Source organism: Odontesthes bonariensis, chromosome 20 (genome assembly GCF_027942865.1).
Source record: "Odontesthes bonariensis isolate fOdoBon6 chromosome 20, fOdoBon6.hap1, whole genome shotgun sequence".
Classification (NCBI taxonomy): Eukaryota; Metazoa; Chordata; class Actinopteri; order Atheriniformes; family Atherinopsidae; genus Odontesthes; species Odontesthes bonariensis.
Window position 1 is genome coordinate 9,841,882 of NC_134525.1, and position 22,176 is coordinate 9,864,057.

At 41.9% G+C, this 22,176-nt stretch overlaps 1 protein-coding gene across 2 annotated transcripts in view; it reads left to right on the forward strand.

Moving 5' to 3' along the window:
* The first annotated feature begins 1,411 nt into the window (after positions 1-1,411).
* cdh7a (cadherin 7a) overlaps positions 1,412-22,176 on the forward strand; it is a 149,559-nt gene continuing 128,794 nt past the window's right edge. The window contains exons 1-2 of one of the 2 annotated variants that reach the window (XM_075452379.1): positions 1,412-1,765; positions 5,962-6,536. In XM_075452379.1, the coding sequence (XP_075308494.1) occupies positions 6,288-6,536 (249 nt within the window). In that variant the 5' untranslated portion in view covers positions 1,412-1,765; positions 5,962-6,287. Of the gene's footprint in view, positions 1,766-2,213; positions 2,517-5,961; positions 6,537-22,176 lie in introns of those variants that run through there. The other variant, XM_075452380.1, reaches the window with a different exon arrangement.

Sequence of the window (22,176 nt, forward strand, 5' to 3'; positions counted from 1 at the left end):
ACCGCGCGTGATTGATGGGGAAGAGCTGACGAGCCAAGCTCCCAATGTCACTCTCCAATTAAATAACTCTCACCGCTGAACTGCTGCGGAACACTCCTCCTCCTCCTCCTCCTCCTCCTCCTCCAGCGATAAACCTCCCTCTTCTCCTCCCTTTCACCTCTTTCTCTTTTATTACACACCCACTCTCCCTCTGCACTCTGCCTCCATACATCCTTTAAGCTGGGCTCTTATTTAGTCCGGCTATATACTCTCCTCCCTTTATCGTCTTGACATTATCCAACCTTAAACTTCCTCTTTAGCTTCTTTGCCTTTGTGTCCAGCATCACTGTTCTTTCTCTTTTTCCCCCACTCCGGTTTACAGTAGCTTATTTCACCTCCTGTGTCTTGAATAACAACTTTGCCAACTGCTCTTCCAGGTATGACAGACAGAGGCTGCTCTTTCTGTTAGTTTGGGTCAGTGCTCCCTTCCCAAATGACAGAGCAGAGGAGCCAAAAAAGGACCCGCGCAATTGTACTGCAACCATCTCCACAATGCTAATAGCATGGAGGAAAAATACAAAGAAGATAATCCACCCATGACTTATGATTCTAAAATTAAACTGAATGTAAAAACAGGTGTTTAAACTTGTGTAAGAATGTGTAAACCATCTGCTCCTAAACAAACTCCAAAGACCGAACCGGAGACCTTTCCAAGGTTTTAGGATAATATGTGTTATTAACTAGAAAAGCTGGTGGGTATTATATGTTTGCTGCCACTAATTAGGCTTCATAACAAGTAGTGGTTTGTCTCGGAGGTCTGTTTGTGTAGAGGTGATGTAGTTTAGCCTTATGCTACGTTCTTCTGTCACTGCAGGAGTTCAGTTTTGCAGCTAATTGGATGATAAACAAATGCGGAACTTCACTAAAATGTTCAACTTTTGGATATTTTAGGTGTGTGTGTGTGGGGGGGGGGGTATAAAAGGTAATAAAGGGGGAAATGTGGAAGCCAAATGGTTTGAATAAGACTGTAACAGCATGAAATACAAGCTTTTCAGACATATTTGCTTATTTCAACGTGTGGCTTGCAGGATTTAATTAATTCTCAAGGTGAAGGGATGGAGGGAGAGAGGGGTGCTGGATTACTCTCGTTGGTTAAAGATGTCAGAAATGTTGCATTGATTTTTCTTCTCACCACCAAGGCATCCATTTAACAGTACACATGCCATCTGCTGCCAAAAACTTGGCAGATCTGAATTTCGGTTCTTCATTCCTTTTGCCAAAAGCGCTGCGTGTGTCTCTGGCTCCCTCCTCGCCAACTTATTTTGGTCAAACTCTTTCGACGGGCTCCCATCCTCTTCAGTCAGAGAGGATTTGGCTCAGATGAGAGCGTTTCCTGTGTCGTCCAGCGTTCCGACTCCGCGGTGCTGCTGCGCGTCCCCCTGTTGCCTGTACGCGAGGGATGTAGAAGCACAACCCGAAACCCTGCAGCTGGGGTTCCCTGAACAGAGGCAGCACTGCGCAGGAGAGAGGAGAGAGGAGGGAGGGAAGGCGAGAGAAAGAGAGGGGGGAGAATCAGAATCGCCACATCCTTGCCGAGGGTGAGCATTTACGCGCGATCCAGCAGCCGATTTCCAGCAGCCCTGCTCGGCCACCGGGAATAATTTCATCATGACAACTTTTAAACTCATTCTGACATAAGCTGCTATTCTCTGAAGGGTGTGCGGAGAGGAAAAAAAGCTTAACTTTTACCAGAGGACAGAATATCTGTGATGAAGTTCTGCTTTGGGTGAGTAAATCTTATGGATTTTGAAACGGCGCAGACGCAGTTTTCAGTTTTTCATACAACCAGCTGCGTCTTGGTTCATTTCTGCTCTGCTAAGGTTCGCTGTGCGTTTTTGTCCCATCGCTTCTCCTGTAATTATGTAATTAGTATTCCGTGGACACAGGTTTCCTGCGGCGGTCGCTCACGGGGATTTTTACTGTCGGCGCGGCTTTCGTGCAGCCCGACTCCCATTTTTTATTTTTTATTTTTTTTAATGCCACACCACCTTCTGTCCTCCGTTGCTTTATTTCACTAAAGTTGTGAGGATGCGCAATCAGTGCAAACGAAGCCAACTTGTTTTTTTCCTCTTTATAGGGAAAACGCAACTTATCGATCGGGTGCAGGTGCACGCTGCGAACTTTTTCTGCATTGTGCAGGTGATGACAGCTAATGCGCAACGATTGATGCTTAACAGCAGGGTCAAAGCAGCCGGCGGGTCGCACGAGTACCTGCTGGATATGTACACCGCGTAGTCGCTTTGTGCCGAACTGAGCGGGCCAAATCAATCAAGTTGGTTCCAATCAAATTTGGAATGGAGACTTTTGGCTAAATTTAATAGACCTGCCCTATTTGAGGCTGCGATGCCTCCACATGGTTTGAGGAAATTCAAGAAACTAATAACTGCAGAGAGGATAAAAAAAGAGTATTCCCCTTTCAATGTTTGAGGACAAAGAAACTGAGGGTTTTACCTCCTTACTGGAGATGGACACGTTTTGTAAGTTGAAATTCAGTTTGCCTGTGCATGTTTTTGTGCCTTTTATTAAGCACAGTGAGTTGAACATAAAGAAATTGTTCTCATCAGCAAGGGAAACATATGTGTCAGTAACTGAATGTGCTAATTAACTTTAGAAAAACATCATTTCACAGTTGTATAAATCTTCATTAATCACATCTATATTTTCCTTTTATTCCATGAAAATGAGCCACGGCGACTTCTAAAATCCTCCTTTTTAATCAATCCTAAATGCAGCTGATGTTTGTTTGCCAGAAATGCTTCACCCTGCATATCTGGCATCATTTTCAGAAGTGATTCACTTCAAAAAACAAGCTCACTTTTACTTTTTAAGACCAACAGGATCACACCCAGCTATATATAAACATCCTCTTCTGTGCAACACATGAAGTGTACAGAGTGTTAGTCGGCTGGTGAGGAGAGATGCGAGATTAATTCAAATGAATGTAGGATTTGTTAGTAGGAATCAGTGTAAGGGAGGACCACCCTTCAGCCACAGAGCTCAGGTTCAAGATCCTGCGTCAGCAGGGGTCTGGTCTGCATGCATTGTACTTGTCCTTGAGGAAAACACTGATGACCCTGTGCTCCAGTATCCTCAGATAGAAAATAAAAATGCTTTTACTGATTTGAAAACTGCTCAGATTCATCTTTCTTTCTTTTTTCTTTTTTTTTTTTACTATAAACGGAGCTTTAAGTGTCACAACGCCCCATTAAAAGCATCACCCATGTTGGGCTTTATCAGAAAATGGTCTAAAATGAAAGCGAATGCACTATCTGCTTTTATGAAATGTCCCAAAGCATAATTAACTTAAGTTCTGAGTAGTGTTTCCTGGTCCGTGTGCCCATTGATGGAAGGCAGTATGGATCAGAGAAGGCGTGTGATTGGTTACTGAGCGCAGTGGTGCTGGTAATCCTGTTGTGAGACTGACAAATGGGATTAGAGTGGCGTGTATAAGAGAACCTGAGCTGGGGGAGGACTGCCAGGCTTTAAATTCATAGCATTATCTCACATTTTCACTTAATTTAGCTCCACCACTTTGACATTGGCCAGCAATGAGTCTCCACAGGCAGTCGGGTATGGACTGACCGCTCTGAGAGGCTGCTGCTGCCAGGCTGAGTCAACAGACCGGTGATATTTTATGATGATTCCTGAATGTGCTTTAATGATGAGAAGAAAAAAAATGTTTCTGAAGAAATGCTTAAAGGACGTGAGAGCGAAGACTTGTAAAAAGCTTTCAAACAGGCTGACCCATCCACAGAAATTTGAAGGTCTTATAATTGAATGCCAAAGTATTTTTTTTTTAAACATCCCAGGATTGAAAGCTCTCTTGGTGCTTTACATCCTTTCCCAGCTTTTCATGCTTGCAGCTGGAAGGCCTGTTCCCCCTCAGTTCCTTTAAATACTTGTAGACAACACAAAAACAAATCAACTCAAGTGATATTTACATTAGATATGAGGCTTTTGTTTTGCTTTTATCAAACCTTTGTCTGTGTTCTTGTCACTTTTTGATACTAGCACTGTGTTAAGTTACACTCTGCTTACTCCTAATCAGCCTCATGGAGAATAAAATGGAAGCTTTCATGGGGAAAAAAAAACAGTCTCACGAAACACTCCCCTCACGTCCATGTCTGCCAGTCGAGCAGTTCATCTACATTTGACGCTTTCATTTTTCTAAATGATAAACAACTTAACTGCTTTGGAAAACATTGATTTCTCCAGTGCATGACATGCCTGATAATTTAGAATCAACAAAACGTTAAATAAACAGAAACTCATTATTCAAAAAAGCCAATATCTGCCTTTCCTGAGCCCTCTGTGGCACTCACGACTACAACGCTGTTATCTCCAGCCTAATATCTGGCCGGGGATCTCCTGTAGTGTGCGGAGTTTCGTGAAAGGACATGCATTAGGTTGAATAAAACTGACCCTGCGCCGCTCTCTCTCTCGCAGCACCATCAGTGCAACCTGCCTCCACAACTCCTGCTGCCCTGCAGCCAGATCTGCTCCACTTTCCACCTCTACATTAAATTGTCATATAGAGGCGGCGACTTTGAACCAGTGCCTTAATGTGTGTGTGTGTGTGTGTGTGGTTTTTTTTCTCCAAGCATATCAGGATTGCTCTCTGGCTTCTTTTTGTGTGCTTTTTGCACTTTTACAGGATTAAGTTTTACAATGAATGTTCACCAGGTGATGATGCCTCAGGCAAACATCGAGGTGTCTGCAGATGTGACAATCACGCAACGGTGATTCATGCCTGTATTAATTATTAGTGCTGGCTAATGACTTTCCTTTGGTGAAAGTACAGCGAATGACTTCCACGGTGTGTGTGTGTGTGTGTGTGTGTGTGTGTGTGCTGTTTTTATTTTACTTGGGGGAATGGAGAGGAAGTGAAATGAGAAGTGGAGGATCTGTGTGGGAAGAAAGAGGTCACTGTATGCCAAAGCAATTACCTTCCTCATCCAGAGATCTGCCAATACTCCACATGGGCGGGAGACAAAGAGAGGTCAGAGAGGAAATGAATATGTGTACGGTCAAATGCTCAGTTTTCTAAACATCTGCTGGTGGATCTCCTAAAGTTTGAGTTCAGTCACACCTCAGAATATTGTAGAGATGCACCAGCGCACTCTGAACCTCCTTCAGAATATTTATCGAGTGAATTTGTCGAAGTTATTGTTGCGCCTCCTATCAGACGGATAATGGCGTCAGTATTATGAAGTTTATGGAATTGCACAGCTACTCAGGCCTGCCAGGGTGTGTTGTGACACGGAGAACATTATCTGTCAAGAGCTGATGCTTCTCTCCACTCTGACAAGTCGTCATGTGTTGGCATCTTGGGGGATCTGTCGCGGCGCGGCGACGGCGGGGAGACGGATCCTCTCGTGCGCTCTCAGGCCGGGGCAACACGTGGCCGCTCGGAGTAGAGGTCAGGAGAGGCCGCGCCGCTGACAGCTCAGATTTATTTTTAATCCCGGTGATGAGGGCTCACTGCACAGATCATGTGGCTCGTTAGCGCTGAGTGGCGAGCGCCTCCCCTCGCCAGCGTCTTCTGTGAAGAAAATGTGACAAAATAATGACCTTGGTGAGGTACAGCCCGGATAATTGTGAGCCAGCTGAATGAGTGTTGGATTGTTATTGACTCGGTGGGAGATCTCAGCGCTTGCATTCGATGCAAAGCCGGGTCATTTTTTCCATGATTAACACTTTGACCTCACACTTGATGCTTATTGTGTTTTCCACTCCCACTCTATCCATTTTTGACCAATTTCTTTGGTGGAGCATGTCATTATGGTTGCATCAGCAGGCATATTATCTGCTGTTTAAAGTGACTGCAGTCATGGAGACGATTCTGCTGACATTCCTTTCTTTCTTCTCTCCTTCATGTCTTTGTCTCTCCCCTTCTTCCTCACCTTCTTTCTGTTCTGATAGGTGCCAATTACAAAGGGCCTTCGTCAAAGCCTCCACCCTCGCCAGTGACCCTCTTAGCCAGCTTTAATGTCAGCTCTCTGGCTCCAAAGTGGCAGGAATTACCCCACTTTTAGTCTCCGTTCGGGAAGAAAAGAAGAGCAACACAGCAAAATGCAGAGCTTGACTTATTCTCAACTCGTGCGCGCCTTTCAGGTTCCGACTGCTCTTTCTTTCTACTGAAACGCAGGGTGAGGACCGTGCGGATAAAACCCTGAGGGTGTTGACATTTCAGACCCCCCCCCCCCCCCTTTAATTTTTGCTCCTCTTCGGGCTTCAGTGCTCTTTGGATGGGGGCCCAGAGGATGGGTTGGTGTTGCTCAGGCATATGCAGAGCCTTGGCTCTCTTGGTGCTCCTGTTTGCCTTGCGGGAGAGGGCCTGCTGGGGCCTGAATCCCACCTCAGGGGATCTGGAGAAGTCCCCACGCTCTGATCCGGACCCCTGGGAGGTCCTGCACAGACACAGACGCAGCTGGGTATGGAACCAGTTCTTCGTATTGGAGGAGTACACGGGAAATGAACCGCTCTATGTTGGCAAGGTAAGTGATCCGTGACTGTTAGTGGGTCAGGGTTAGCACAATGTGATGTTGCATGCATGCATGACTGAATCTTTCTCTGGTTAAAAATACAAACAGCTTTTCCTTATTCTTTGCAGTTCACCTGTGTTCTTATGCATATATCAATCGTCTGTTATGACAATGACAAGCTAAATATGGAACATGGCTGATTTCTTGAGAGTTGGGCAACTTTCATTGTCCTTTATATACGTAGGAAACCAACAAATGACAGCTCACAGACAGAGTGGGAAGACGAGCTGCCTTTTGCTCCAGCCAAGTGGTACTTTGTGCTTACAGAAATGTGCACTTTTAGTGGAGAGATTGGTAGTGATGTGACAAGGTCCTTTGCCTTGTTGTCGGTCTCCAGAAAAGGTATACGTTACACAAATGTGTCACTCTGCAGTCGGTGTTCTGCCAAGGTCCAGGCAGATGGATCAAAGTGAGTCCTGTTTTGGCAGGTAAATAAGCATAAAACCCTCCGTGTGACATTTAAAGCAAAGCACAAATGGCATAGTTAATGTAAGGGTGCACTAACAAAGTGACTAATCACGCTTTCATGAGATGTGGCAAGACTGCAGTTTCCTCGTGGATCACATATTCAGGGAAAGACTGATAGTACAAGCAGACAATGGATACTTGAATCATAACGGAGAAAGAGTAAAATACTCGACCTACGTTGGACAGGGTTTTATTTCGGGGTATAAAACATACACTAAATGTACATTTTGTAACTACATTTTTTTAAGTATTTCCTTTCTATATGTGATATTTTCTAAAATAAAGCCTCTAAAGACTCTAAAATGTAGTAATAGCATCCTCAAGCGTGCAGACCGACACAGAGAGCAGACATTAAAGATTAAGCCAAGTTCACACAAGATTTTCAGTGTTGTTACATGGTTGTATTGAGCCCACAACGCAGTATGCTGCTCTTGTGATTGAGAGTTTTTAAGTTGTAGTGGGTTCACACAAGTGATCTGCAGAGGGGGGGATTACAAACTACAAGATTTTCTTCAGATTTACCTCCTCCGAGTCATCTGACTGATCTGAGTTTGCTGAGCAGACCGGAGTTGCTCTCTCTCTCGTGTTTGCTGATTTTTTTTTTTTTTTTTCATTTTATTTCCCTTGGTTTTCCTCCGTCCTATCCTCTGACGCCATGTCTTTGCGCTCTTATTGGCTCTAACTCCTCAAATACCAACTTCTGCCGCGCAGGCTGCTCGCCAGATATTCAGTCGGAGACTAGGATGAGACTTTGCTCAAATTTGAGCAATTTGTCTAGAGCAATAAGCTGGGATTAGTCGTATTTACAGAGGCTCCAACCTGCAACTCAAAGGAACCAAAGGAACCGCTGCAGATGATTTTAATGTTCTGGCTTAACAGTGTACACAGCAGAGTGTATAAACAAAGAGATTCTGTAGGGTTTTACATGTAAGGCAGGAAAATGAAGTGCCATATTTTTATTGACGTGTGAAATAGAAGAAAAATAAAGAAAAACTCAAGAGCACCTCAAAACGGTTATGATTCGAGTTTAGAGCCAAAATGAACACTAATGTTGAAGTCTATGTTTGTGAAACTGTTGCTGTGGGGTACAAAGTAATGTTGCTCCTCAGCTTTCAGCTCCACAGTGCAGATTAACTGCTTCTGTTGGAGAAAATGGCTCCAGCGCGCGCAGTGCAAGCCAGATGGGTCCTGGATTGGTCTCCAGATCCCCGTTATCTTGGGGAATTTTCTGGTCTTATTATTAAATTAGTTTTCATCTTTCCGCTCATCTGCAGGATAATCATTCTCATCTGCACGTATTTGCCAGGTCTGCTCTCGCAAGCCCATTTCCTTGCCTTCTCTGAACTGGATTAGCATCTCCAGCTGGAATTAGGATACATTTGACTGCCCCGTTGTTCTCCTCTCTGTTTTTTTTGCTAAAGGGATGCTGAGAGAAAAGCATCTAAATCAGAATGAGCATATTTGCGACACTGCTGGAGTTCAGCTAAGGGTCGTTTCTTGTCCAAGTGTCCACAGTAAAATATTGTCGTGTCTGATCTGTGCGTCCCCAGATATCTGCTGTGTCTGTCTGCTGGGTAGAGTAGCGCTGCCTGTGAGGATCTTTACCATGCTCCAATGTTTTGTGCTCGCTCTGTGTTGCCCATTTAAGCGTGGAAAAAGGGGAGAAAAAACACAACAGAAAGGCCAGTGTCTCACTCAGGAATTTCAAGTGCCTCTTTTCTTTTACAGTTTCATGTGTCTGATTGCTTTTCTTGTTAGTAAATCCTGAAGGATGTGAACAGACTGATTACTTATTCATAGACGTGCAGTCGAGATCTGCTTATGCACATCGAATATACACAAACTCATTTGCGAGCTCCTTTGTAAGAGGTTCTCTTTTGTTTTTTTTCCCCTATATGCATTGATTTATCTTTAATTTTGTTTGCTTTTGTGGTGGTAGTTCCACTGGTGGAGGACACAGAAAACATATCAGCAGGAGTGTAAAACGTCAGACCCTGTATATCTTTAAATATGACACTGTGGCCAGGCTCCATCTGACCCTTTCAGTAACATAAAAAAATCTCATTCATTTACTACCTGCGGGCAAAGCCGGCTGCCTGGGAGCTTGAGAGGCTGTCACATTATTTGTTCCCTTAGATCATGGTTGTCACACGGGCGTTTTTTTGGTAACACAATGGCACGATGCTGCTGTGAAAAAAAGATCTGGGCGGGACGCCCTGACCTCCAGTGACATGGAAGGTCCTGCCATGTCAGGTAAATGACCTTAAAAGAAATGAATTCTTCATGTGGCCTCTGCAATGGAGGGAAAACTGATGAGGTCACAGCTAGTTTTTCACACTCAGCTTTAAATTTTTCAACACTTTGCAGGCAAAAAGGAGTGGCATAAATAGTAATTGCTTTTGTCAGATGTATTCGGGTATCTAATATGACAAACAATAGAAGTCTGTGTCCAAACAAAGGCACAGTTGCTGCACAATTTTCTCATTTGTGTGGCTGGAAGCGAGCAGAAATATGATACAGTGGGTAGGAAATGGAAAGTCATCACTTCGGCCTGGCTGCTCTCTTTGCATCTGCAGTCTGCTTGGCTTTAATGCATTCTGTCAGATTCTGAATTTCACAACCAAATGTCTCATTATGTCTTGGCACTCAGCCTTGGGTAAGTGTACTGGCCTGGAATCAGCTGCAGTCGCATCAAACCTGCGGAAACATACATTAAAGAACCTCGAACTAAACAGACTCCACCACAAATTGGTGACGCACATATTTAAGCGAGCGAAAAACGCCGCAGAAAGTCGGCCACTTAACAAAACATTTACAGTGCTGGTAAACATTTCTGCAGGGTGTTCCTGGGACTAAATATTTGCAAATCATCTGCTGAATAAGCGATGCTCTGAGGCGATGTTTGTCCCACCGGAAAAGAGACAAGTCACAGTTTGGATCCTTTTTTTTTGGTGCAAAGTAATCTGGGGTGTGTTTTTTTTTTCTGCTCTCTAACTTTTGGAAAGCCAGCGTGCCAAAAAAGCTTCAAATCACTGGATGTGCAAGTGCACAGACACAGCCCTTATTTTGAGTCTGACTTATTTATAGAGATGTCCTCTAAACTGGCAGTCTGACTAACCATCCAAGTAATAGATGGACTTATTTCAACTTGTAATTCGAGCTGCATTCAAGCGGCATTAGTTCGGGCTCTTCTGCTACACTCACAAAAGAATTTCTTCCAGTGGAAAGAAATGCACCCAGATAAGGGGCAAATAAGTGGAGAGCATCTGATGGACTCATCTGGATTTATTTTGCTTTTAAACGCCTTTCTTTGTGCAACAAGTGTGATTAACTCCAACAGCTGTTAGATATTTTTGTGAGCATGCATCATGAGTCATTTCTGACCTGCTGCTGAGAACCTGGTGGTCAGAACCACAGTCACTTGGTTTAATAATCAAACAATATGCATCATGGGCAGCAGGGTAATCCCACAGATAATTACACTGGAGTGTGCATTACATGCTGCTATGAAAGCCACTTCATTAGCATTCTGCGTGGCCTTCACTGTAAAATAGGGTAGAAGCATAAAGCACAAGGCGCTGTTGCAAAGGTCAAGCTCAATAGCGTCTACTTACTCCTGCTGGTGCCGCAGACTCACAGGTGCAGCAGCCAGGGAGTGGTGAGAGCAGCTTGTTGAGCCGGAGAGGAGGGCGACACAAGCTGACAGGGGGGGACATCACACACACGCTACCCAGCGACGACAGCTCACATCGTAGGGAGCTCAAGAGGCATCCCGGGGCCTGTGGGATAGTGGGGAAGCCTTTATCTGAGCTAGGGAATCAAAGAGGATAAAAAACAGCAAAGAAAACTAGGCGAGGGGGTAGTTATCAGCAGGGCAGGCACAGGAACAAGGTTTGCACTTGGAGTCTTTCACACATCTACTGCAAGGGACAGGAGTCGGCATCAGAGCCCGGTGAGGGCAGCGCAGTTTAAATGGAGGCTGATTCAAGACTGAAACAGATTGTACACTGCAGCATTTATCCAGATCAATATAGATTGTGGTCCACCCTTCAGTGCCAAACTATGGTTATCCCCACAGTGCTAGGCTGAATTGACATGAATTCGATTTTTTTTTTTTTATGTTGATGTGATTCATATCAGATATATGTTTGATGTGTGGCTATGCAGCATGAATGAGGAACAGCGTTTCAACTACGTCAGCAACTTTTTCCTCATTCAAAAAAACAACAGGTGCTAAATCTGGCATCTTCTAACACAAAGATCAGCTGCATCATGGAGAAGGGAGTCGTTGTGCCTGTCTGCCGCGTGTGAGCTAAGTGGGAAGTAGCAAGCAAGCTAACTATCTCATGCTCAAGTGCCACCCGAACGCCAAGGCATGTTTATCTGTAGAGCACAATTCAACTACAGGGCGATTCAAAGTGCTTTACAGATGCATTAAAACAGAACAAATAAAAAGCATGATTTAAATTTTAAACAAAAAAGAAAGAAATAAGAACAACAGATAGAATCAGATAAAATCAGTAGTTAAAATGTGATTAAGTTTTGAAACTCAAGCTTCATATTTGGAGCTTTATTCAAATACAGCTAAAAATAGGTGTGTCTTCAACCTGGACTTAAATACACTGAGTGTTTCAGCTGATCTGAGGCTTTCTGGGAGTTTGTTCCAGACATGTGGAGCATAGAAGCTGAACGCAGCTCCTCCATGTCTGGTTCTGACTCTGGGAACTGATAGAAGACAAGAGTAAACGTTCCAGATGTTCTGTGGTTTTCTAACTTTCTCTCTGATTGAACAGATGAAAAATAACCAAAATGTTGGGTATTTTGGCTCCTCCTTACCACCACTATCATAAAACCAAATCTCCATGTGAGCCCTGCGCAGCACAGCCTAATACACACATTTGTCATCACGGTGAAGAGGCCAGAAATATGCAATCAAAAGCCCACAAAAATATCAGGGGACCATGAAGCAAAACGATGTGGTGCGGGGCTGGAAACCAAAGTTGGGAACTGCGGTATCTCAGCCCCTGAGCCCACCAAGACGGTCTCAGGCCCAGGAATGTGCATAAGAACGGTTGGTGTACTTCAAAACAAAGCCTTTTATTTGGACCGCAGCTGAATGCTTCGTCTTATTGGAGAAAAGCAAACGGATGTAAAAGGCTTGAGCGAAGCAGAGTGCATGTGAAATAATGATGTAATTAATGTGGAAACTACCATATAACATCATCCCATAACGTTCAGCTTCTCTTTTTTCGCTGACTTTAGCAACCTCGCATTAGAAATAGTTGACTAAACTGATTCCATGCGCTTCTTTGTATGTACACAGGCGCTGACCATGGTCGACGTAAACCTGCAGCCCTACAAAAGCACTGTTAGCAAGAGCTGCTATAACAGCAAAAGCTATCCGTCTAGCTTTTCTGATGCTTCTCAATCTTTTACTTTTTATCTAATCTCCCAAATGGTCTCACAATTTTTTTGTTCCACATGAGACACTCACAAAAAGGTATCTAGAGCATGTGTATGCCATTCAATCACAGATGCAAGACACTTGTAGTTATGATTGTGAACTCAAATCTGATCTGTAATGCATTGTAATCTAATCATAATTGAACAATGTGACTGGCAATGCAAAAGGTAGCATGACTCTGTATCCTCAGACAAGTTTTCTAAGAGATGAGGTTGAAAATGAGCACAGAGTTATCAGATTTGACTTATTTTGAAGCAAATTGACTTCAGCAGGCTCCGTTTACATTTATATAAGCCACCAGATAAAGTACAGCGATTAAAATACAGATAAGTTATACCAAACAAGACGGTTAACTTTTAATCATGAAGTTAAATGCAGAAGCAGAGGTTAAACATTGTGCCCCTTCTTTACTTTGTGGATGAGAAGACCGACACCACGGTCTGACAGTTAGACATGAAACCACAGCCACAGCAGAGACTGGAAACAGCTTACCTGGAAGAAAGGTAACCAAATGCACCAAACAGCCCCACTAATTCTCACTCATGAACATCTTTTTTTGCTCATTTGTTTACTTTGCTGGTTGCGTACCGCACTGTTTCTTGGCTCTGAGCAGTTGCCTGGCAACCAGGACGATTCTCCTGGAAGTTACCGTTGCCGTTACACTGCCAAGACTTGTTCTGGCAAAAAAAGTGTATTAACCAAAATGATGGCCCTTTCCTTTACCGTGCAGAAATGGACTGGTTCCAGATCAACTACCTGACTTATTACTACTGTTTTCTAAAAATACACTTTTCTTCTTGACTGTGGAAATGTGAATTATCACAAAATAAACTGCTTTTTTTCTTTGAAAACAAGGTCCGCTGATGTAATTCATTTATTCTTTTGGCTTTTCATAACTTTAGTCTGATCGAGCATTAAATTGGAACCAAGACTTGTATTATTTTATCATTTGGCTTTGTTTGGTCCTACCCTGAATGGCTCCAGTCTTTACGCATTACAGGAAGAACAACATGACCGTTGCGTTTTCAAATTGAACGCAGCCACAGCAAAAAAGGTGAAGGCAAGACTGAAGAGGCTACTTAGATGTACACCAATACCAGTAAGACCTAAGAGGGTGTAAGCAGAGAGTTGAGCAAAGTCTGTGGAGTCATGTGCAACAGCTGTTTTTGAATGATTATAGAAGAGCTTCACCTTCTGCTGTTCGAGGTAAACATGTTGAAGTGAGCCGACGTGGCAGTGACTCACTGAGGACAGTTTAACGCTGAGTAGTGTCAAGACTCATGGGACTGTTCACGTAGTTTGTGATGCAGTTTGGAGTCCAGTTTCGTTATGAATGCCTGAGAAAAGCATTATGTTGAACAAACAATGAAGCAATAGATCGCTGCGTTTGGGGTGCAAACACTGGCCCAAAGTCACTGAAAAGTGTGGCTAGCTTTTAGGCTTACAGCTTATTGCTGGGAAAAGTGCAGCAACCTTTTTTAAGAGCTGCTGTGTGTGCCATCTTCTGTAATTTCAGTGGGATATTAGATTGCCAAAAGTAGATATAGACCTCTATGACAACAAGCAACACCTGCTGGTGCTTTCTCATTAGCAAGAGCTCATGAAAGTTATTAAATCGATGAATAAGGAATGTGATGGTGTTATAGGAAAGCTGTCTTTGCTTGGTTTGTTTTCTTGGAAAGGTGTGAAGACTGGCTTCACTTCCCTTGTTGCGTTTCCAAACTAAACTGCAGCACCATGTGGCCTCTGGAGTCTGTGGTTATATTTGAGGGTTTGGAAAGAAAAAAACTTTTTTTAATGGGTAATTAGAACAAATTAGGTTTTAGTTGAGGTTCCCTTTAACAATTAGAGAAATCTTCACAACAGTTTGACAAGTAGTTTTGTAAGATTAAAGCAACTGCCAGGTATCATGTTGCTGATACATTTATCATGAATAACTGATAACTGGCATATAGTCCAGAGAAGATAGAATATGGTAATTCATAAAGTATGAACACAAAACCTTCTATAGCAAATAGAATGCGAGGATGCTTCTAATGATATCTGAGAATCCGACAGTGATTCATATTGAAAACTGTCTTCTTCTGCCTATGCATTTTATCCGTAGAGACATGTTCTGACTATCATTAGTTTGACTGACTGGTCTGATAACATTTCATGGATTTTGAGACTGAAGGCCATTTCAAACCGTCCATCTTCACTTTTTCAGTTGAACTTCAAATGAAAAATCTTCCAAACTGAAATGTTAATCTCCAGATACGTCCCAGTTTTTTTTAATTATCGGTGTTTCAGGAGAGACAGAGGTGTGGCTCAGAGTACAAAGAGACTTGACAGAGTGGTGAGACTCTCCTCGTCTTTCCTCCACTCTTTGTTACAGCGAATAATATTGCAACTCAATTAAATATTAAAGGATATGGTGGGCAGTGGGGGTCATTTAAAAAAATAGTCTGTTGTGTGTTTTATTTTATATTGTCTGCCTGTATTTTATTGTATGAGCTTTTTTTGTGTAAATATGGAGCTACTGAAGTTTCCTATAGTGCTGATGTATCGAGTTTTTGAAAAACCCCCTACAGGTCCGATCTTGAATAATTCAGAAGAGGTCCGTTGCCTGTACTCAGAGCGTAGATGTATTATGAATATACACAAAAGTTATGATTTTAGATCTCTCTATTTTTCCTCTGCAAAGTGGATAACAGATGACCCGGAGCCTATTGTGTTTTGTATGATGGTGTTATCAAGCATTCTTCAACACTTGGTTGATAAAGTGAGCTTGGCGGGGCTTAACTGCGTACAGACAGTTCATACAAAGTTGCCTCCATGTCTACTTCTGTGCCTCATTGATGGTTTTGAAGAGTTTTTAAATATGGATTGGTAGACTGTTTACTTTTTGGAAAATGCATGAATGTATTTAAGTTGCTAAAAAGTCTGTAAATAGACATGATTCAGTATAACAGACGCAGGAAAGAGAAGCTGTTCAGATGAGTGAATGCAGAGGCTACTTCTACTGAATGTAATGAGGCGTTATGGAAAGATGCTCGTTTTTCATCGACTGACATTTCACATGAATAGCAGTCTTAAATGAGAGGATTTCCATCTCAGTGTTTCTAGAAATGGGTTTTCATGCTTCCCGATAGGGACCTCACAAATGTTTCTCTCAAGAAAAGATATCGAGTTTCCCATCTATCCTGACCCAGATAGCAAGCTGACATTGAAATGATATTGTTTTTCCATCTGAATCATCAGAATGGTTGACATTGAAATCTTGATGCAAAATAAATGTTGAATCAATATTGGCAAACTGATGAAAACCCGACACAACATAATGTTGACCGCAGTGATATTGAAACAACATTGATACATAGTTATCCTTAGTATGATTGATGCATCATTGATATTTGGTTTCCCGGGTGATAATAGTAATGTTGAAAAGTCATGGATTTATAGTTGACCGGGAAAGATGATTGAAAAGTCATGGATTTATAGTTGACCGGGAAAGATGATTGAAAAGTCATGGATTTATAGTTGACCGGGAAAGATGATCGAAAAGTCATGGATTTATAGTTGACCGGGAGACCATCATGTGGTAGACCGGCGGTACTGCACCCCATCCCATTCATTTCGGAATCAATTTCAGGTAAGAAAGCACTTTGATTTAATCTTTTGAATGCTGAACTGCCCTACACAGTTAAATGTATAGTTTACATGGTGCATAGGCTAGATACTGTCATAGCATTCTGTTATAAATCAAGCAGAATTCCTCCGATCAACAACACTGCAAGTTGTCAAAAGCAAGTTAACTGCAGGCTTCATAAACACCCTGACGAAATCGTCAGTTAGCTAGCAATGCTTTATTCACCGGTTTATTTCCCAGCAAGGGGTGTTACAGTATATCTGCATATCCTTGCCCTACCTTTAGCTAGGATCAGCGATCGAAGAGGCAAGGTGTCTAATAAAACGATTGAATAGGCTACACTACTATCAGAAGATTGACTTGAATTCAACGTTGTCTGGATGAATAAGTTAGCATGCGCTAGCAACACGTCAGCTTGCGTGATGCCTGGATAGTGGCTGTCACTATCTTCTCGTCGTTTTTTTTTTAATTAGTGGTTTATTGATTCAGAATTAAATTGCTGTTTACTGACATTGTGATTTACTTTTTCTCTTTTTTCAGATCATTAATCCACATCGTCAAGTAAGTTCTCAGTTTAATAAGCTTCGTCTTAAAGGATATTCTATGTTTGAGAGGGAAAGATAGCTACCACACACACACACACACATAGTGTTTCTGTCACAGGCAGAAATCTACTATGCTAAACTGAAATGTATTTTTTGCTTGTTTTTTATTTTATTTTAGATGCCCTGACTCAACGACTGAGTACTGCAAATACATGAATTCGCACAAGCTGTGCAGAAGTGGCTGCGCTACGCTCCAGACCGGGCAGGGGGATCTGGACGACGGCCACTGCAGGAGATAGCCTCGCGCATTAAAAGAAAAAAAAAAGAAAAATGCAATAAAAACGATGTTTGATTTAAAAAAAAAAAAATGCATGGGGTGTTATTTATGCTAGGCGATATAGCCTACAGGCTTAGTCTGCTATAGTTTCTATATTTTGCTCATAGCCCATCCTGGCTGTAGATAGCAGGATTAATAATAATAATAATAATAAATTGGTTTTATATAGCGCCTTTCATGGTACTCAAGGTCGCTTTACAAGATATTAATGTTAATAGTCTAATAATAATGTTTTTATATATTAATTTAGACCTTTTTAGATTAAACCTGTGGTATAGGCATAAATACCATTGAAGTTTCGTTGATGATTTCAACATTGTTTCAATATCCATTGTAATCGAAATATCATTGAAATCTTGTTGATCTCTAGGTATGATTTCAACGTTGTTTCAATGATAATAGAGGGTGCAAAATGATGTTGAATCAACGTCAGAGTTCGACGTTGATTCAATGACTTTATCGTTGACAGCGGGATGTTGATTTAACATCGTTTCAATGACTATTTGCTATCTGGGGACTCTTTCACTCCAGAACAGAGTTAGTCATTACATCAAGTGTGTTCTTACCTGCTACTGCAGTAAAAAATCAGGTTTCTCCCTTTCACGTGAGGAGAGCAAGAATAATTGTATTAAAACAAGGGGGAAGCCAATTAGGTTGTCATGGGCTCTGCAACCTAATCTGGCTTTGTGAGAGCTGCTGCATGTTGGAGTGCACCAATCAGGGATACTTCATGGATGGATGTAATTATCTGGGATTTACTGGTTACTTACGTATTAATGATATATTTTTCATCACTATAAGCAATAACGCCCCTACTTGAATGAGACATTGGATAGTACAGTTTGTACACCTACGGTAGCCTACAGATGGGATTGTTTGGCGCGTTTTTCATCTTAGTTTAGCACAGTTGGATGGTAACATTGGCTAATAAGAAGGAATACCTCAGTGTGTTGTTAGATATAAGTTAGAAAGCTGTCGTGATCATGTTCTGCAAACTCTGTCTTAGGTTAGGTAAACTCTGTCTACACCAACATGTTAGCAGTTAGCATGCTAAAATGCTACCGTTTTAGCATGCTAACTGCTAACACGTTGGTGTAGATTCTGAGTTATGGTCTAATCTAAGAGTTTAAATAAAAGACAACTGGATTTATTTTCTTGTTTGTTTGTTTTGTTTTTGTTTTGGTGGTTGGGAGTTTCAGGCTTATAAACTGTTATAAGGACACACTTTCAGAGCTGTAGAGGTCACACGTGTGCCATTGACCATCTGGCCATTAGTGGGTTGTACCAACACATTGGTCGCAAGATCCAAGGTAAGAATGGCTGTGAAACTGCCTTGGGAGGAGAGTCCAAGCTGAATAACAGTGTTCAATAGGTGATACCCGAGGCCACCTCTGCTTAAAGATGGTTTTTGAAGTTTACCAGATGGCTTCTTTAACTCCTCTCTTAAAGCATCTGCCTTCCCCGTTTAAAATGTGTACATTAGGCTACTGTCCTCAAAGGAGTGTTCCTTACTCTTGTAGGTGGACCACCGAGTCTTTTTCTGAAAAGTTGGATCAGCTGTGTTGTGCCAAGCACTTGAGAAGTGGTTGTTTAGGTTCCTCTGGACACTCATTTCTGCACTGGACTGGATATACAACGCCGCTCAGCTTGTGTTTGGGTGATTTGTCTTTTAGATGAGCCTGTTTCTGTCTGAGGGTGTTGGCGGGTTTGAAGTGCGCCAGGATGTTGTGTTTGGAGAAAATTTCTCTGACACTCCTGTGACATATCAAATGACAATATATTTGCACCTACTCTTCTTCTCTTTGTGTTGTTTTTTTTCCAGAGTTCCTGTCTGACTTGACAAAAGTCTGAAGTGCTTTCTTGATAAATTTTCTTTTCCGTTTCCTTTGCTCTAAAGTACAGCCTGATGGTCATTGGAACTTAATATCAGATTAAGGATTCAAAACTGGTTCAAATTTGGCTATAAAATGTCGGACTTAGAATTTCTAACTTAGGCTTCTTGGTTAGACCGGGCTTGAACAGCTGGATCATTTCTAAATTTGTCAGAATTCTTCTTAGAGGAACCCCAGTGGGATTGGAAAGATGCTGATGGACAGAGTGGCTACTAAGCTTTATGTGGCACAGATGATAAAAGAGATGCTGCTGAGCTGAATGTGCTGACTAAAGATAGGTAGTCACTGATCTGACACCCAGTGACAGATAGTAATTACGCTTAAGCCAACAGACAAAAACATAAAAACAACCTATGAACCATGACGGATTAAAAACACACCCTAAACATAGAGATTAATGTCCAAAGGATGGTTGGTGTAGATGAATGGGTACTTAAGCTCATCTGAAGGGGCTCTGTGGGTCAATAATACATCTTCTATTGGCATTAAGTATTTTTCTATAGTAAACTGTAAGATAAGATTGTGATATATCTCTATTGCAGGGAGACTTCTGGAGTCAGACCATTTTTTCTCACTGGAAATGGTTGAGGGAAAAACCTAAACGCATTATCTCACATTAACCTGATTACACTGAGTAATCTGCTCTTATGTATGTGTGCTCATGTTTATGTGTTGAAATCGCAGCTCTGCTAAAGTAACTTGAAGCTCTCTCCCTGATCCCAACCCCCACCCCTCTTCTCCTAGACATTTACCATCCAATGGATGAAGGGACCCGAATACGCTAAAACCGGGGATGCATTGGCCACCTCTCGCTGTAATTAAATTCAGTCATAATGAATCATAGCCCCTAATCCTAAAACAGGCTGTATTTCCACTGGGAGGAGAAATGACCTACATGTACTGGAAAAGCTCTTAGTATAGGCTTTCTGCTACAGCTTTCTGTCGCAAAACCATGACAAACACACAAACCTCACCGTGTTGAGAGTAAATGACAAGTGCAGCATGCTTATTTCCATATCAGTGCTGTTCATTTATATATATATATATTTATATATATATATATATATATATATATATATATATCACACAAGGCTAAGTTATCAAAATAAAGCTGCAGCTTTGAAAGCTTCACACCAAGTCCTGTCACAGTTTGTGAGTTTTTCCTGATAATATGGCCAAACATCACCTTTTTTTTTCAGACTTTCCACGTTCAGCTAATGTTTTGTGACATGAATACCAATGTGATGTGCAGCGGCTCATTGCTCTGTAGAGAGGGATCTGTGCATAGTAACACGAGGCAATTAGGGTATCGTATGAGCAAGGCAGCGGGCTAATGTTGGGTGATTCACGGTGGTGCCACTGCCTCCGTACCTTTGCTCTTTCGAGGTGCGTTTTATCATTTGCTCACCATATTGGCTGCAGCCAAAGATACTGTCAGCGGCTGATTGTGTAGAAGACGCAGCTGGCAGCAGGAGAACACAAAGATAATGCATACTCTGTTATTAGGTTTTAAATGCCCTCAGATAGAGAAGAAATTCTGAACTTGTTGCAATGGAGGGTGGTCTATTAATTATGATTTATATCTTTGTTTTGTGCCTGAATCACTGCGTTTAATTCATTAGTCTTTCTTATTTAATTGCCCACAGCCAGTAATTGAATCGCAGAATGGCAGATTTATGCTTCTAATTCAAGCTTTTGTTCTTGCCAAATAATGGGGCTGCAGTATCGAACATGTGGCACTTGAAAACTGATTTCATTATGTTGCCAGACTGTTGTTTTTGGTTAATTATATTTTCTCTTGTGCATGTGTTTCCCTTGAATTGCAAGACTAGGGCCCTGTTTACACCTTGTGCTAACATTTTGTGTATACATTATCTAAATAATCTCATCCAATTCCACAAACACCTGGCAGAAATACACCTCATCATCTTAATTTTGTTTTCATTATTGTTATCAGAGCGCACTTGCTAAATTAGATGTGAATAGCAACCATGCCGTGCCTGCTATCAGTCATGTTTTGATTATTTTCTGCAAAGGAAAACTTGCAATTGCAGCTTTTGACCGTTAGCTTAAAGCTAGCGGGACGAGAAGGGGTCAAGTGACCTTTCAACTTTGCCGGGAGAGGAACGTGGTCGCACTGTTCTGATTGTGTTAAGCTGAGATAAAATCACAGTGCCGGGCACATTTCGTCCGGAAACACTTTGGCCAAGGCCACCTTGAGGAACAAAGTTTATACATATCAAGATGATATTTTAGAAGCGATTGTGTTATTTCAGGGCTCTCAAGTCTCACGCAATGAGCGTGAGACACACGCATTTCAACAAGTTCACACGCTCACACGCCACACATGCCATTTCTCACGCTGAGAAATGATCAACTTCGTCGCACAGAAATTCTAATGGCCTATACTATAAACGAGTCAATGGCAGGTTACTGTGCGCTCGTACAGCTCAGAACTATAGCTCCGGTACAGCTGTCTTGATTTAGCAACCCATCGGAAAATCACAAAATAGAATTTCTCAGCCAATCAGAAAACAGAATTTCTTGTTGCCGGGTGAGGTCTGAAATAGCTTTAAGCTGCAAGCACGCGTTCCATGAATGCACAGCGGACATAGCCTATTATGCTCTGAATGCGTAGTTGTAGACGAGCTGGAGGTGGAAGAGAACCGTCGGGATCATCAGCAGGTCATATCTTCATTTATTTGAATCTTTTGTTAGTTACTATAGTTTTCCTATTCCTTGTAAAAGACCAATACATGCCGATTAAAGTGTTCGTTGGAGTAGTAGGTCTAAATATTCAGCACACACCCTTTGACATGAGCAACTTAATGAAAAATGAAAAATATGTAGGAGTGTAATTAGGCTTCCGTGGTTAATTCTTTTCAAAGGTGACTGGTATGAGCAGGTTCCCAATAAAGCTATCTACAATTGCCAAACTGGTATTAGTTCTGCCACACTGAAATGCTGATGCAGAGAGGGTTTTTTCCATGGTGGGGCTCAATAAAACCAAGACCAGGAACACTTTGTTTCTGAATGGAACTCTGTCATCCATCATGACTGTGAAAATGGCTGACATTGAGCCACAGTGCTTTAAATGGGAGCCCCCAATATCAGTCATCAAGCATCAAAATATGCCACAAACACTTACAACAACACTCATAAAAAAATTTTGTTTGTTAAGACTTTGCATACCTAAAACAATTTATTTTAAAATATAGCAGAATTTAGTGTAAAAGTGAAGATTTGTGATTTTGG